We start from the raw sequence: 18,169 nt of genomic DNA, 5'->3' as shown, positions 1-18,169 counted from the left end.
ACTTGGAATGAAAATCATGGAAACTGAATCATAAGAACTGCCAGAATCATGAACGAATCATTGCACTTCGAAAATTCGTAAGAAAGATCAACGATCTTGAGATTCTTTTGAAAATTCAACTTGTATTAGGCTTAACGATCACAATTATTCCCTGATTTTATTGTTCCCTTGAAAGGATTATTTCGATTGATTCAATTGATTACCAGAGATGCAATAACAAGTTTAATCTCTATGAATGGGAAAAATGATTGTTTGGTGGAACAAGAAAATAAGTGATTTTTGATTATCTTCAAGGGTCAAGTGGTTGATAAACAAGTGACCGCTAAAATTGAAGTGAACATGAGTAACGGTAATTGTCATTTGATGCGGAAAAGCAGATGAAACATTCCTGAACATCCCACGAAAGCAGATCAGGGTTGTCTCTTTACTTATAACTTAATCTTGTTTCTCAGTCAAAAGTCATTGACCGTAATGGTTCCTCATTCAATGGAAAAGAGAGAAAAGCCGAAATTTTGTTAACCCATAACATCAATTTCCCTTGTGGGAATAAGTAATTATTAAACATAAATTATAATTTAACCAATAATTAAAAATTCACTTATTTTATTAGGACTAAAACACTTTTATATTTACAAAAACTAAGATTTATATAACCATACTAATAAACTACTTAGGTGGATGAGTACTTAACTAGACTAGCTTATTATTTTTACATTTTATGTTTTATATTTTTCTCATTCCATCTTCATCCTCATCTTCATCTTCATCCTCATCACCAACATCCTGTTTCGTAGCCTAATAAGGCTACATCCTAAAATAAGTTTTAGCCTTGTTTTGAGAGTTGGCAAGATTAGCTTGCCAACTCTCTTATTTTTAGCATTTCCCCCTCCTCAGCTCCAAAAGGACCCTCTTTTGGCTATTTTAGATGACGATTCAGATGATGATGATGATGTTACAATTGGTATTAAAGATTTCAAACTACATGAACATCATTTACAACATATATGATGGTCATTTACAATTAATATGATAAAGATTAGTTAGCTAAATTAATGTCATTTTCTGCATTGTTAAATTCATTTAAAACTTCTTTAGGAAAAAGTGAATAGTAATAAGTCATTTGATACTTATCTAGCAGTTCTTCAAAATCATCTATTAATATACAAATAAGTATTGTTAGAGTCCGGACTTTTCTTCTACGATTCGTCGTTTTCGCCCGATGGTATCTGCAATAGACTTGGACTATATGAACCATCCGTCCACAAATACCCCTTGCTGCGAGGAACCTTCGTCGTTCGGCTCTGTCGAAATTAATCTCTGATTGTAATAAATCGTTGATGATTCTAATTTGAAGTTCAGCCGATCTTTTCATGGACAACCATCTATTTAATCTATAATCCATTCTAAAAGAAAATAAGAATTAAATGAATTAAACAAGCTGGACAGAATTTTATAGAAGGTACAATTTGGTTACAAATTTTCCAACTAAATGGTCTCCATTTGCAACATATATGGAACCTTTTCCACTAATTATTCTAAAGTTTAATTAACTAAAATCGAACAAAATTTTTGAATTCTTCAATATATTCCTTTCTTATTATGGCATAAAAGAAAGTTAAATTGTTACACTCTATATATCGTTCTATCTGGTTTAGAGCGACAAACATGTCTCCAACCAGGGCCTGAAATCTCCTGGTTCGGCCGTGGCCATGTAGTTTATTGAAATATAATTTCCTATAAATAATAGCTGCTTCCAACATTAGTTCCAGGACGGCAAGGTATAACATGTAACGATATCGTACACGTCTCGGGAGTGGAAATTCTTCATCTAAGATTTGTTCATTGTAAAATTTAATTTTTTCTTCAGCATATTCTTTGACATGCCTCCAATTTGCGAGACTGGATCTATTTTGATCATCCATTCTGTAAAATATTAAAAGAAAACAAAGATTTCAGATTAATAAAGATGATCTACATTATAATTCTTCGGATTTTTGGCCTTAATAATGGTTCCTCTCGTCACCAGGCCGACAAAGTTTTGCGTTTTCCTATTAGGTTGAACATAAGTCGTTCGTTTATTCCTTATTTTGCAACCAATAAACAAGCAAAGTAGACTAATAAATGACATCAGTCCTGTAACCCCAATCAGTTGAACTAATGGATTAGTACTGTGTCGTCTGACAAAATTTACGGCATCAAATCTTTCAATCACAATTGGTTTTAATTCGAAGCTTGACATGGTCGGATTTAACAAGAGATTAATCTTCAAGGTTTCAGTTGCGTTAATGGTCATTTTTACGTGAGTAACATTGTAAAAAGTTTTTCCAATTGTGAAAACAGTATCCTTAGTTATTCTGAATGGATAAATTGGACAAGGTTTAGTTATATCAAATATCGTAATGTTGGTATTGAAACAATATATATAAAGTTCTTCATTAGCAACTTTAATTTGGACATCGGCTCGTTTAATTTTTTCAGTGCAATTTTCTGTTTTCCAAAATTCATCTAGAGTTTTGTCATCTGAGTCGATGCAATCATTATCATCAGGATTTATGATTAGATTGTCCTCGTTTTCAATATCTTCTGGATTGAAAGGACACATTGAATTATTCCTCCAAATAACGTATTTTGGCCCACGATAAACTTTGTTACAATAATGGGTTTCGTTGTGATGAATTAAACGAAAAGGGTCCGCTCTATAGATAATTTTGGTAGTATCTATGACTGGTGAGTCGAACTTTATTTTCAATCTGCTGGTTCCATTTCGTTTTTCAAATTCGCAATTGAAATCTGTTGCCATTTCAGTCGGACAATCTGCTCCACATTCCAAAGTAATGTTAAATATCTTTAAGAATTGGTCACTAAGTCTTTTATTTTTGACATCACGCTCAGCCAATTCTAATTTACTTTTAATTGCTGATAATTCAATCATTGTTTTCGATGTTGCCAGCAAACTTAAAGGTGAATATTTAAAATACGTGTCCATTCGGTCATGCATTTTCTTCATTTCATTTGCTAATTTTTGTTGGTTGCTGGTCAAATTTTGAATCGCATTTATAAGATTTTGGTCTTGTTTAAACTTATTATCTAAGTCTTCCCAAATTTTATCAATAGCATCATCTTGTTCCATATTTGTCCATAGATTGTAAGCTGGTAAAGTTGAACTAATTACTCCAACTATTGACGTCACTGCTACATAAATTCCAAGAGCTACCAAGGGACCTACTCTTTTTGTTCTTCGTTTATCCGGACATAATTTGCTGAGAGGCTGAAAGACTGAAGTTTCAGTGGTTTGTTGACAAACTTGATCTGTTATCCGTTGGAGGTTTTTAATGTCAGATAAAAGTTCAGGAGGACTTTGTACCGCACAATCGATAACTCGACTTTGTAGAATTGAGCAAACAGGACAGACTGGACAGTCTTTTGGTGTGCTAACATTGCATTCCTCGCATTCGGTAGTTAAGTTTCTTTTTTCATTATAACAATAAGCCGTCTCTTCTTCAAATTTTGCGACGTAATGATCACCATTAGCTGTTAAACAAGCATTCTTGGAAGATTTGGCGCAATTTGTATTTGGGCTTAAAGTACAAGATTGCTTAATAGCCCTCCTTTGATTTTTGTCAATGATATCAATTTGATTGAATGGTCTTTCTGTTTCGAGGAGTTTCAACGTTCCGTTGGGCGTTAATGCAAGGCATGCGAAATCTGTTGGACAAAGCAGAGGATCTTGCACATCAGGTTCATTGTCGTCAGACGCAATTCCGAGCTGACGACTAGTCAAGATTTTAATTTCAGGACAAGGAGCTTTGATTGCTATCATGATGTTGTGAGTTATTTGACCTTTTACAATGGGTTTATTGCTATTTTTCCAATTTATAAATGGAGCGATTGAAAAAGCAAAGTGTGAAGGAAAGAGATTTAAAATCAGAAGTAGGCACAATAAGGTTTTAGCATTTTCTCCTGAACAACAAGATTTCTTTTTCTCTCGGTGATTTCCAGTCATTGATCTAGTAACTCTTCTACCAGTTGTTGAACCGTTAGGTTTATCTGGTTCGTAGTACTTCTTAAGTCTATGAATATGTGCCTTCTTTTTATCAGCTTTTTCTCCAAGATTTCGAATCTCATAAGTGGTTTCACCAATTCGTTTTTCAACGACATAAGGACCTTTGAACAATGGAGAAAATTTAGTTTCTTTTAAGTCGTTTTTCAACATCACCTTATCTCCCTCTCGGAAGAATTCGAAATCTTTGTCTCGGTCGTGTCGAAATTTTTGACTTTCTTTGGCAGAATTTGTGAAGTTCATTGCCATCTCTCGAATCTCTGGCCATTGCTCTTCAACAAATGTGACATATTTGTTGACTGAATAAGGATTACTTGGTTTTTGTTGTCGTTCGATAGCGACATCTATCGGTAATTTAGGTTCTCTTCCGTAAATTAGGTAAAAGGGTGAAGCTTTAGTACTAGTGTTATTAGCTGTATTGTAAGCAAAAGTAATCATTGGTAGTACTAAATCCCATCTTGGATTTTCTTGTACATAGTGGGTTATCATTCTTGTTAAAGTTTGATTAGTTTTTTCCACTAAACCATTAGTTTGAGGATGGTAAGGAGAAGATAAATAATGATCAGTTTTAAGAAAATAGTTTATCTCCTTAATTATTTTGGAAATAAAGTATCTTCCCTGATCACTTATTATTATTTTTGGGGAGCCATGTCTTGACATAATTTGTTCAATAATAAAACGTGCAATTGTTGTCGCTTTCTGGTTTTTAGTTGAACGTGTTTCAGCCCAACGTGTGAAATAATCTGTGCACACTATTATGTATTGTTTCCCTGCTGAAAGCGGCAACGGACCAAGCATATCAATGCCTATTTTCTCGAAAGGATGGGACGAGGTAATAGATTGGAGAGGAGCTTCAAGCATGAGAGGACCTCTTTTGTTGGCCTGACAAACGGCGCATTTCTTAACATAGTCATTGATATGTGTGGTCATTTTAGGCCAATAATATTTGGCTGTTATTTTCTCATAAGTTCGCTGAAAACCAACATGTCCAGAAAGAACATCATCGTGATAGGCCTGAATAATTTGTTGTCTTAAGTTTGATGGTACTACTATGTTCCAACTAGTCTCATAAGGTCTTTTAACTATTCGGTAAACGATCCCTTCATCTATTTTGTATCTTTCTAATTTTCTTTGAGTTTTTATTGGTTTTACTGCTTTATTTTCAATCTCACATTTTAAACTCCTAATATAAGGATCGTTTTCCTGTTCAGTTTTTAATTGTTCATTTTGTAAAACGTTTTGCATAGTTAGAAATGCAAATAATCTTTCATCGTCGTCTATTTTAGCTTCTTCATTTTCTTCGACGTCAGGGTATCTAGATAAAGCATCGCAGTCTTTGTGATGTTTCCCTGACTTATAAGTTATTTTGAAGTTGAACTGTTGAAGTAATAACGAATACCTTAGTAATCTGGGAGGTAATTTTCGTTTAGACTGAAGAAAACATAAACTGCAGTGATCTGTAAATATTTCGAACTCAATTCCATCCAGATAAGGTCTAAACTTATCAATTGCGTAAATAATTGCACAACATTCCTTATCACTAATCGCATAGTTGAGTTCCGCTCCACGTAATAAACGGCTTGAAAAAGCTACAGGTTTCCATTGTTTTTCAGTTTCCTGCAATAAAATTGCCCCTACTCCGTAATGACAAGCATCACATCGTAGTTGAGTTGGCTTATTAGGGTCATAATGCATTAGTACGGGTGGATTGATCATTTTACTTTTGATTAGATCAAAAGCCTTTTGTTGTTCTGTTTCCCATTTGAAACCAATGTCCTTTTTAGTTAAATCTGTTAGAGGTTTAGCAAGAGTTGCAAAGCCTTCAATAAACTTTCTGAAATAAGAGCAAAGTGCGACAAATGCTCTGACATCTGTTAAATTTAAAGGCACTGGGTAATTTTTGATTGCCTTTAATTTGTTTTCATCTGGGTACTGACCTTCTCTAGTAACTAAATGTCCTAGATAAAGAATCTCAGATTTACCAAAGAAACACTTAGTTGGTTTCAAAGTAAGATGAGCTGACCTCAATCGCTCAAATACAAGCTTCAAATGATCTAAATGTTCATCAAATAATTTTGAAAAAATGATAACATCATCAATATAGACTAAAACACATTTATATTTTAGTCCAGCAATAACTCTGTCCATTAATCGTTGAAAAGTTGCAGGTGCACATGATAATCCAAAAGGCATAACTGTAAATTCATAAAGACCGTCTTGTGTTACGAAAGCAGTCTTTTCTTGATCTTTAGGATCCATAGCTATTTGGTAATAACCACTTTTTAAATCTAGTAAACTAAAATATTGTGCACCTTGCAAACAATCCAAAGCCAATTGAATGTCAGGTAAAGGATAAACATCCTTCTTTGTTATTGCATTTAGTTTTCGATAATCAACACAGAATCGTTTGTCCCCTGTTTTCTTATCAACTATGACAATGGGTGATGCCCATGGTGAGTTAGAAGGTACAACAAAACCTTCTTCAATAAGCTCATTAATCATTGTTTGAGCTAAATCCCTTTTAGCAGGAGAAAGCCTGTAAGGAGGTTGATGAATAGGCGGGTTCTCTTCTGTGTTGATTTGATGTTGAACCAAATGAGTGCAACCTAATTTATCATTTGGAAATGAAAAAACATCTCTATAATCTTGGATTAAGTTCAACATGCAAATAGATTGTTCCTTAGTTAGACTTTCATCAAGGTTGAACTTCTCATTTGATTTTACTTCAACTTGATTAGTCATAAGGTTGACAACTTGGGTCTCTACTTGGCTACTTTCTTCACTGACGTCTGATTCTTCCCATGAATCTGGCAAAGATTCACTTTCTTCTTCTTCTTCAGTGTAAGGATTAACCTCAATAGTTTCACCTTGTCTAGCTTTTTCTCCTTCACCATGTCCTATGTAAACACTCTTTTGCCTTATCCCTAAATATAAATCAGCTTCCCATGAAACGTCTTGGCCTAATAATATTTCAATATTTGCTGGCAAGTAATCAACTACCAGTACTGTTGTCTCAATTGCCAAGTCTTTATTTTCTCCTTTTAAATTTAGAATGACATCTACTTGTCCTACTGGAGAAATAGGAATATTGCAAGCAGTGTCAGTTAAAGGACCCTGATAATATTCAGGATTCTTGCCAATTGAATTTGCTACTTTCCTCGTTATTATGGTTACGTCAGAACCAGTATCAACCAATGCTTGAAACTTCTTTGATTCAATTTCAATATTCATAAAGATAAATTTACCTTCAGCAAGAGATGCATAAAAGGTTAACATCATACTTAATGATGGAGTTTGCGTTGCTAAATTAACTACTTTAGGTTTAGTCCACCTATTATTTTGTTGATTCATAGTTTGATTGGATCTATAATTCATATTTTGAGTTTGATTCGATTGACCCATGCCATTGTTACCTTGTCTTTGTTTTTCATCATAAATTCTTTTTCTACAATACTTGTAAACATGTCCTAATTTCTTACAATAGTTGCACTCGACTGGCCTTTGAGTTGGGTTAGTATTTGGTCTAGAAGGGTTTTGAATTGTCATTGAAGTTAACCTTTCATTCATTACTTCAACTGACTTCCTTAAATCACTGAAAACCTTTTCTAGACTCGTTTTATCCATTAACCCTTGTTCATTCAATTGCCTCTCATGAGTGCTCTCTGCAATGTTTGCTCTTTGTAACAGAGCTGAAACGTCTTTTATTTCAAATTGATCAATGTATTGTAGAAGCTCGGGTAGCAATCCTCTTAGGATATGTCTTAAGACCTGTGATTCTGGCATCTTAGAATCAACTCTCTTGCATAATTCTTGTTTTTTCAATATATAATTAGCAACAGATTCTCCTTTCTCTTGTTTACAATCATATAATCTTGTCTCAATTATTGATCTGTAATCAGCTCTACATAAATCTCTAACCATCATTTGCTTCAAATCATAATAAGTTTTAGGTGCTTCGGGATTATCTGGACTAGCATAGCTAACATACCATCGCCTAGCGGTACCATCAAGGTATTGAGCTATTCCCTTCAGTCTATCCTTATCACTCCATCCTACTGCTGTTGTCTCATATTCATATCTTTCGAACCAATCGATTAAATCTTCCTTCCTATCATAATAAAGTGTCTTAATATTATTTGGTTCATTGAAATTCTCAGCAATAGTAGCTATCAAATGTCTCGGTTCATTATCTTCATTATTTGGCTGACTAGTTGACTGAGTGGACTTATCATTCAAGATCTTAAAGAATTTCTTAGGTTGAGTTGCCATTTTGTTTAATCGGTTTCGATTAAGTTTTTAAGATGTATTTTTCATTGAATCGACAAATAATCAAAAGTAATTTAGAGTTTGCATATTTGACACTAAGTATGTTGAAGATCGTCAAGTAAAATGCATAAATAAAAAAAATGATTATTATTATCATATGAATCAATTAAAATGAGAAATTCCCATTAGAATCGGACATCACGAGTAGTAGTTGCAATTTGTATTCCCAACGAGTTAACAGGTATCAATATAAGATGTGAGAAATGTCAATTTCGATTTATGAGTAAGCAAAGCCCAAAAAGAAAAAAAAAATGTTCATTGTAAAACAAAATAATGCGTTAGGTAAATAATAATAAGAACCATATTATAGTTATGATGAGTAAACAATATTTTATAATTTTTAATTCTAATAACATAACTCTAATTTTAATAGTATACTTATTCTAATAGTAAAACTTTAACGGTCAACACTGTGAATATTTAATGAGGATAATGATTTCTCGAGATTCAAGCTCCCCATTTAAGGACGTATAATGAAAATCAAGAAAAGATTTGCAACCGTTTATAGTCTTGATAAAAAAAAACTAAATCAACAAAAGTAAAATCCATATTATGGTTACTATAATTACACAGTAACACATCACTTTTGATTTATATAAGCAATAGTCAAAATGACTATCAATTTTATTGCATTCAGAAAGTTGTACAATTGTATGTACGCTTAAGATTTACCTAACAGTGATTGGCTATTTAACTTGATGAATAGGACTGCTTATCATTGTTCACTAAATTATGAATATATATAGACTTAAAATTTGAAAACATTCTTACTTTACTTTTTATTATAATTGGGTTTTACTCTCCAAGAGTTCAACTGGCTTATTTTTCTTCAGGTGGCTAGCTTTTTCCCAATATGTATCAATTTGGTAAAGAACACAAAAGAACCACCACACTGCACTTCACAATTTTCATCGTTTTTTTTTTTTTTGAACACAAAACGAATGAAATAAAACTTGACTATTTAAACTTGAATAACATCAGGAATAATGGCTAATTTTCAGCCATCCTGGCAAGATCGCCAATTGGGAATAAGTAATTATTAAACATAAATTATAATTTAACCAATAATTAAAAATTCACTTATTTTATTAGGACTAAAACACTTTTATATTTACAAAAACTAAGATTTATATAACCATACTAATAAACTACTTAGGTGGATGAGTACTTAACTAGACTAGCTTATTATTTTTACATTTTATGTTTTATATTTTTCTCATTCCATCTTCATCCTCATCTTCATCTTCATCCTCATCACCAACATCCTGTTTCGTAGCCTAATAAGGCTACATCCTAAAATAAGTTTTAGCCTTGTTTTGAGAGTTGGCAAGATTAGCTTGCCAACTCTCTTATTTTTAGCACTTGCAATCCTATTTTTAAGTCGACAAGTTACATTGATTACCATTTAACTGCTTATCAACAATTACTTTCATGTTGAGTCACTTTTATTCCCAATTTACATTTTATTATTAAATGGACATGAAACTCGACTAATAGTTGATACTTTGTTTTGTTACTAATATAATAATGTTAACTAAATCAGTCAATCAAGTAACCAACTGTTTTAAGAGGCTAATCTCTAAACAACTTTGAACAAGTTTCATGGTTACCTGGATAGGTCCATTAATTTGTACCAATTATAATTGTTTAACTGGTCTTGAGATTAGTTTTGACAGGAAATTTAATTCCTTTTAAGATAAATTTAGATTTTTCAAGTTTAATAGTTCTGTATATCAGTTGCAACTGAACTTTGTGTGGCTTTTTAAAGTAACAAGTGTTATGACATTGTGATCTTTATTATACAAGATATATTTTCATTCAATTGTTTCATTGTAATGGCTTATAAATTGCATACAATCAGGATTTAATTATATTATATATTCAGTATCATAGATACTTGATACAATTTACACGTTTCAGATCAAAAACACGATCAAGAGTTTGACGGCGAAAAACACCACAAAATGTATAATTGTTTTTCTTCCCGATTTGTCGAACAATATCATCCATTGACCAACCATATAGATCTTTGTATGATTAGTTAAAGGTAAGGCATAATCTTTCTGGTTTTGTTTAACAGTCTCCAAAGAATCATCTCGATACCCGGTTATACCTTCATCAATAGATAACAAAACTAAATTAAGACGATAATTGTGTCTTTCGTTCAAGAGTTTCATAATGTAAGCCAGGACTGTTGAATCTTTTCCTTCGCTGGCTCCAATAGCAACTTTGTCTCCTGGTTTAAATAATTTACCTTCGACAATTGTATTGTGAATTTCATTTTCAAAACAATGGAAGAAACATTCTTAGCACAGTGCATCTCTAACAGTAAAATGAAAAGATAAACATGAAATTAAAACACATGTTAATTTTGCAGCGATGAACAAATTAGAAATACTCACGGACCGTGAGTCACGGTTTTGAATCTTTTTAAAATCGCTTTAGCAGCTTTAAATCGGACACAATTTAAAGACATTGTTAAATTTGATCATCAACTAGCAATTTCACATTTAAATTAAGATTGAAGCCGTAAAAAGGTTAAATTATAAGGAAACTGTGACATTATGAAAAAATAACATTTTGAGTTGTAACATGTGAGTTATTAAATAGGCGCCAAGTTTAAGTTTACGTTTTGAATCTAATAATCTAGAATCAAGTCAAATTATTGAGAAATAAATATGCTACAGCTGATATTTTCAGATGATTTCCAGATCACAAGAATGGGTTGGGTGTTCAAACAACACTATTTGCATTTATTGTTAAGACTAGGAGACAATCAATGAGCTCACAACCAAATTGTGCGGCTTTTTCAGAAGCTTGATTTTTGGTAACCCCAACTTCAGGTACCCAAGGAATAAATCAATTCTTAGTTGACACCGAAAAATCGATGGTACTAGATGATGAGTGGTCTAAACTAACAATTTGTAAGTCTATTTACTATCAATAGATATGTAAAGAACATGTTCACCATAGAGACTTATGGAAAACCTTAGTGTAACTATTTTGTGTTCCTACTTTTGGTTCACCCTTTATTAACCAGAGTTAACCAGAATCTTCTCTAACATTATCTTCATCATAAACGGCTGGTTTCGATTCATTATACACGTGAGTATTTATTGGTTAGTTATTTAACCATTTTTCCCATTCGATTTGGGCCTGATTCCATATCTAACCAATTCAACCTTATCCATTAAGGCACTGAATATTAGGTAACAAGTACCCAGGTAACAATCATTACAATAATGCGATTTACTGATTTATTATTACATTGTATACTCAATAGCAAAATTGTTGAATAAATAGAGACTTCATTAGAAGAGTTTAATCAAAATCCAATTTTTTTATGAATCGAAAAATCTAGACATTTATTGTACAACAATTAAACGAAGAGTATCTTTAACATTACGATTTGTTAAGTGATTAGCTGATAGCTCTTTCAAAAGTACAGATAATGATCATGAACAATATCTTCAAATGATAATAGTTGTTAAACATAAAACTTCATATGTGGGTGTAGTAAAGGCTTTACCTTCCTTGAAGACTGAACCTGATCGGTCACCTTTTGTTATTCCTCCACCATAATAGGTTTCAACCAATTTTTTATCCTTGGCCAACCGAACGATGTATATTTTACGGTCGTCATTTGTGATTCCACCGATTACGGCACCTGTTGGTATATTACCTCGATTAGATTCAGCCCAGTCAAGTCGATCTAATGGTCCACTCAAGTATTCGAAGTGAGATGAGGTTACAACAGCATTATTCCAGATGGCCGTACAAACACCAGAAGGGTCGGCAGTACCAGGAATCAGTCCATCAGAAGTGACGAGTCGACAAATAACTGGGTTTTTAGAGTTTTGGAATTCCCCGATAGTAATGGCCTTAGGATCGTTGATGCGTCCATTTGCTTCAATCCAAGTTGGATATTCACTGTTTTTTTTCTTCAACAGATCTGGATTAATACAGATTGAGAGTTAATACAAACGCATAATTTAATTAATAATATCTTAATACTCACCATCACTTGGAGTTGAGTAAACACAATTAATAGCCAAAGCTAAGAATAAATAAAAAGTCACTTTTTGAGGCATTTTACTTAATTATTAAACAAATGACAGTTGATGAACTTTCAATCACAAAAGTAACTTTACAATTAAATGGAAGCTTTATTAACTCAATGACTGACCCGAATTGTATCAAACCAAAAGCGTTATCAGCTCTTAAAATCTGATTATTCAGGGCGGTTTATAACGATTTGCCCGGTTGGTCTTGGTTGAAATTCAAGTTAATCAATGGGTGTCAATGAATAAATAAAGCTGATTTAAAAATTGATTAATAAGAACACAAGATTAAATGTATTCAATGTAATCATGTGCGTTACAATGACCCTGACTCGATAATTAAAAACGCCTAATGTTCTCGACTATTAGTGATACAAATATTAATTAATGAAATAGATGAATTTGTTGCATTAAAATTTAAACTCATTTTAATTGAAGAAACCCAAAAATTTGGTAATTTTTCAATCAATTCATAAACTGTAATATTATTATATTTATTGAAAACATAATTCAAACAGATAACCTGTGGGGAAAAAGTTTGGGAATTTTTGGTTTTTTTCTCATATCTCGTAAGTTAATGATTGAATTTTTCTGAAAATTCAACATGCTATAGTTGGATAGTGTAGCTTTGATATCTGAGAAATCCAGAATGAAAAAAACAAAGGTCACTCCACAATCACCGGTCAAACTTGGAGGAGAAAATTTTCTTTTAATCGAATTGGTTTCGTGAATAATCCAATGAACAAACTTTGATGTATTTGCAAAAATACACCAATCGATGTAACTCTTCAAGACCTTTCAATTGAAGTATAATATGAAAAATTCGAATCAGCCGTTTCAAAGATATTCAATTTTGAATACAATTTTAGCGTCAAAAAAGTTGACTTAGTCATTTTCTGTCTATGAGAGCTTAACATTAATCAAAAATAATTTTTTTTTCTCCTCCAATTTTGACCGGTGATTGTGAAGTGACCTTTGTTTTTTTCATTCTGGATTTCTCAGATATCAAAGCTACACTATCCAACTATAGCATGTTGAATTTTCAGAAAAATTCAATCATGATCTTACGAGATATAAGAAAAAAACCAAAAATTCCCAAACTTTTTCCCCACAGGTTATTTAAACTTGTAGATTATCGTACACAGTAAGGCTGTTTTCAGATTTCATTCAGATAACATAACATAACCAACAAGTGTTTCATGACAAAATTTAATGAAACCTTATCATAATTGATTAATATCTACTGAAGAATCAGCCTCATTCAAGTTGGTTTCGGGTTATTTGACGCTTTTAAAATCACATTGAAGGAGTAACGTTCATTAAAGATCAAACAAACATTTTCATAGATTGAAAGCTTCAAGGTTCCTATGAATTTCGATTTAAAATAAACAAATTAATAGTATCAGCTATTTGTTCATTCACCAATTACAAATATTAATCTGATAGAAACATGTTATCAAATTATGAGATTAATGGAAACCATTCTGGTACACATTTAACTTATTATCTTACAAACTTGTTAATAACACCAATTTTTTTGAGGAAGACTCATTTTCTGAATGAATACATTAATTACTGGTTGACTTACAGTATTTTGTCGAAGATGGATCCGTTCACTTGAAATAAATCCCGCTTTCATATTTCACTTCGCATGTTGGCACTGAAACTAGAAACTAAACAACAGAAAAAACGTAAAAGTTGCGCAATCGCCAGACCTTAGTTGATGCAACTGACCTTTTAAAGTAAGAACACTTGTTGTAATTCCTGATAATGGCAATAAGAGCTCGAAGCAACATTTTTGGTTCTCAAGACACAGAATCATCAAAACTAAATCCTTATGGTGCATCTGAGAAACTGTGAGTTTCCAGATTGAGTGAGGAGTAATGGCGAACAAAAATTGAAACAGAAGCAAAAATATAACATGATAAACGTTTAAGTAAAGTTAAAATGAGTCGAACAGTAGCATTGATAAAGAATCCTCCCAATTCTCGAAATGACTAATTTTATTGATAATAATATTCATTCTGATTCTTCAAGAAAAGTCTAAATAACTGAAAACGAGCGATGCGACGAAATCAATCAGATTTTCTTGAGATATTAGCAAAGATTTCTAATGTAACCCAAATCTAATGCTAAAGTACAAAGTAACAAAACCGATATTTGTTAAGTTGAATTTTATCAATTAATCGTTGATCATTTCACACCAGATTAATGAATGCTTTTAACGGGGCGTTTAGATTAAACAGAAATAAAGTCGAAAAGATTGTATCATTTGTTAGTTAATCAAATAAATTATATTTAGCCTTGAAATACTTGACAACAATAAATTACAATTGAAATTGCATGTAAATAATCAGCTAATGCAAAATGCATTGATTCAAAATCACAAAGAATAATCGACTGCACAGAGGGCTTCGTACTCTTTTGTTTCGTATTCTGTATTTCCTCTTGGGACATATGCAGAGGCATAACGATCATGCATTTTACCGACAGCATAATAGTAATAGAATCTGACTCGAGCAGCTAAAAGTTCATCGTCAGTATAAGTCATTCCAGATACTATGGCTCCATTGTAGGCTTTACCGTTTGAGTTGGGCAACCAAAGGAGTGCAGAAGGGTTCTTGGTTACGAGTAACTCAAAAGTACTTTGAGAATAAGCTTTACCACCATAAGTGACCCAACATGCATTAGATTTGAATGTTCCCGACATGAGATCTCTTGAGTAAGTAGCTCGACATGGATAAATCTTGTTGCCATCTTGATCTTCTCCGGCTTCAAAAGCTCCGTCTAAAGACACTGTTTCTGAAGTGTAACTTTTCCATTGAGTTGCATGATCAAGTTGAAGTAATTTATCTGTTTCAACAGAATAAAGTTTTACCAAATTAATTCAAGTTTTCCTGATGTAATTGTTAGTGGACTTACCTTTATAAGTAGCGAAAAGAGATGTTGATGATTGCGAACTCGATGATTTCTTTGAGACCAAAACTCCGACGCAAATGGCCGTGGCTAGTAAAACAGTGACTCCAATCGCGATCATGTGAGTTCGGGTCAATTGTGAGAATGATATTGACATTTTGATTAAATTGGTTAAAGATGTTTGGACTTGGAAACCAGAAGTTTGACAGTCACTTTGAAATTAACTCCTACAAGGTGTGAAATCTTTATGACTAGTAAAAAAACTGTTTACAAGTGAATTTAGGTTGAGTGAGAATAGATAATCTTGTAACGGTTCCAACATGGGAGGAAAAGGTTCTAATCATGAATTGTTTGTACAATTGTTTCCAATGAATGCGAAACTAGAAACTTATTTACCAGATAATTATCAACTTGAAATCATCTATCAAGATTAAACAATAGAAACAACAATGTATTAATTGTAAGGGTAACAACCATGAATAACCAGAAATCATGATGCATTTGTAAATAATCTAATACCGGATTTTAATTAAAGAATATTATTTGATAAACGAAAACATTGATTTTTGATTGAGAAACTATTTCATGATCAGAATGATTAAGCTTAATGAATCTCAGATCGAACTACTTATTTCATTTATTTTCGAATGGAAATCCTCTTTTAGCAGCTAAATGTCCAGCAAGACAAGCTTCATAAATCTTGCGAAAATCCTAAAACTACATTGTTGTGTCAAGTGCTGAAAAGAGATTAAATATCAAATAAGTCATTCTAAACTTATTTATGAGCAATCAGGACCAATAGCTACTCATTAGATCCATTTACTTGCAATGTGAAATTAGAATTAATTTATGAGCAAAAATATCGACTTCTTTGGTTAATGGAGAAATTATTATTTAAGATACTCACTCAATTGCCGAAACCATTGAGTGATTGAAGGTATCAGGCCAGCTTGGAGTTTAGTGTCATTTTTAGGAAAGTCAGTAGACTATAAGCAGCCCACTCTGGCACACTGTGCTAGCACAACTTGACCTTTTTCCAGGAAAAAGGTCAACTTGTGCTAGCACACTGTTCCAGAGATGGCTGCTTGAGAAAGAGGAGAAAGAGACAAAGAAAGAGGAGAAAGAGAAGCAAGTTAAAGATGAAGGTGAAGATGAAGGTCAATGTGTGCTAGCACACTTTTGGAGAAAAAGCTTCTTTGGGAAAGAGAAGAAAGAGAAATCGAAAGAGGAGAAAGAGAATTAAGCTGAATGTGAAGATCAATTAAGGTGAATGTTTTAAATTCCATCATAATGATTTCCAAAGAAATAAGGCAATTATAAAATTACTGATAACTATTATGTGTTTCAGCTTTCTATGCATTAAAAGTTACAAAAAACAATTCTCTATTTCTAGTAGTCAATTAATCAATGATCAATTAGTGAACAACTTTGACTGGCCAATTTTTAAAAAGAGGCAGACCTTAAAATCAACTCATAATCATTGAATGATACTCAAAAGATTATTTTGAGGCGGAGTTGCTCATCTCCACCCACTTTACAATGGAATAAAAGTCGAGAAAATTGCTTGAAAACTTCATTCAATCACCTTTCGAAGTTATTTTCAGTAAAGAAAATCTCGAAATTTGAATACAACAATGAGTGAATCAACTGTGAGTGAAGAGGAAAGGCGAGCAATTGACCAATTCAGAATTGTCTTACGTGAAGCTTTAGAGGCTAGTCCAATGAATAATTATTATGACAGAGTACACGTTTTATTGTACAATAGACAAGCTCTGTTGAGAGAATGGATTGAGATTTCAACTATGAACGTGCTGCAAGCAATTGCTAATCATCAAGAGGCGCAAACTGAAAATCAACAAGAGGAACAACAACCATCAGGTGAAATGTCAGATACATTAACAAGGCATTTGAGAACTTACATTAGAGAAAGAGTGACTAACCAATCAATGAGAGGTAGAATTACAAGAAATCGAGAATGGGGACTTGGATTAACACTTTTAGATCGAGATAATCAAATACAATTATTCATCCCACTGGAAAGAGTTCTTGATGCTGAGCAAGCTGATGATGCGGAGGAAGAAGAAGTAAGTGACACTGAATCAAGTGAATATGAGGAACCTGTTAATCAAAATGTGAGAAATTCAACACCAAATGATAATTACAGAGAAATTTTAGTAAATGAAATGGAAAGTGAAGGCGAAAGTGAAAGTGACATCAATGAACGTGATACTGAGGAAGGTTCAGAAGAAACTGAGCGTTTAATATATCGAACAAGACTTGAAGAGAGACTTGCAAATCTTTACAATAAGGAGACTGCGTTCTTTCGAGTAATAAGGACGCGAGATGAATATGAAAAAGGACTGCCATCTGGTGTTGAACATAAAATTCCAGCGGCTGCCTCAACCCATAAATTTTTACTTCTAAGAACAGCAAACTTTGTTCGACTTTCTGATCTTTCAAGGATGGCAATGGCTTTTCCAGACATGAAGTCGAAGGATGCAAGGATTGCAACTTTTGCAAGTCATGATGGACATGTAATCAAGGAAATAACCCCAGAAAAATATGCAGAAGCGGGTTTCTTTTCTTACGGTAACTTGAATTCTTATACTAATGAACATTTTGTCAAATTTCAAATATTAACTTACTTGTCTTAATTTCTTATTTAAATTTAGGTGAACATGATGCAGTAACATGTTACTATTGCGCTGGAACAATAGCAAATTGGCTACCAAACGATGATCCTTGGAATATTCATGCACATCTTTTTCCGGATTGTATGTTTGTCTATTTGAAAAGAGGCAAAAAC

At 32.8% G+C, this 18,169-nt stretch overlaps 3 protein-coding genes and 1 long non-coding RNA gene across 4 annotated transcripts; all 4 read right to left on the bottom strand.

Annotated features, from left to right (window-relative positions):
- Positions 1 to 1,918: 1,918 nt before the first annotated feature.
- LOC149093118 (uncharacterized) lies at positions 1,919 to 8,344 on the bottom strand. The gene has a single exon (XM_089269733.1). The coding sequence runs from the start codon at positions 8,327 to 8,329 to the stop codon at positions 1,958 to 1,960; it is 6,372 nt and encodes a 2,123-aa protein (XP_089125859.1). The 5' UTR covers positions 8,330 to 8,344; the 3' UTR covers positions 1,919 to 1,957.
- Positions 8,345 to 10,138: 1,794 nt separating this feature from the next.
- LOC149093117 (uncharacterized) lies at positions 10,139 to 11,613 on the bottom strand. The gene is made up of 2 exons (XR_016200205.1): positions 10,789 to 11,613; positions 10,139 to 10,708 (listed from the first exon to the last, which is right to left on the bottom strand). It is a non-coding gene; the product is annotated as an uncharacterized LOC149093117 (long non-coding RNA).
- An 84-nt stretch (positions 11,614 to 11,697) lies between these two features.
- LOC107369159 (uncharacterized) lies at positions 11,698 to 12,554 on the bottom strand. The gene is made up of 2 exons (XM_015937085.3): positions 12,405 to 12,554; positions 11,698 to 12,338 (listed from the first exon to the last, which is right to left on the bottom strand). The coding sequence occupies exons 1-2, from the start codon at positions 12,475 to 12,477 to the stop codon at positions 11,857 to 11,859; spliced, it is 555 nt and encodes a 184-aa protein (XP_015792571.2). The 5' UTR covers positions 12,478 to 12,554; the 3' UTR covers positions 11,698 to 11,856.
- Positions 12,555 to 14,718: 2,164 nt separating this feature from the next.
- On the bottom strand, positions 14,719 to 15,603 carry LOC107369158 (pfs47 receptor). The gene is made up of 2 exons (XM_015937084.3): positions 15,370 to 15,603; positions 14,719 to 15,300 (listed from the first exon to the last, which is right to left on the bottom strand). The coding sequence occupies exons 1-2, from the start codon at positions 15,518 to 15,520 to the stop codon at positions 14,831 to 14,833; spliced, it is 621 nt and encodes a 206-aa protein (XP_015792570.2). The 5' UTR covers positions 15,521 to 15,603; the 3' UTR covers positions 14,719 to 14,830.
- Between the last annotated feature and the right edge of the window lie 2,566 nt (positions 15,604 to 18,169).

This window comes from Tetranychus urticae, chromosome 3 (genome assembly GCF_039701765.1).
Source record: "Tetranychus urticae isolate SD_2017Ah chromosome 3, NJAU_TeUrti_SD_1.0, whole genome shotgun sequence".
Taxonomy (NCBI): domain Eukaryota; kingdom Metazoa; phylum Arthropoda; class Arachnida; order Trombidiformes; family Tetranychidae; genus Tetranychus; species Tetranychus urticae.
This window is presented reverse-complemented; position numbering and strand designations above follow the sequence as displayed.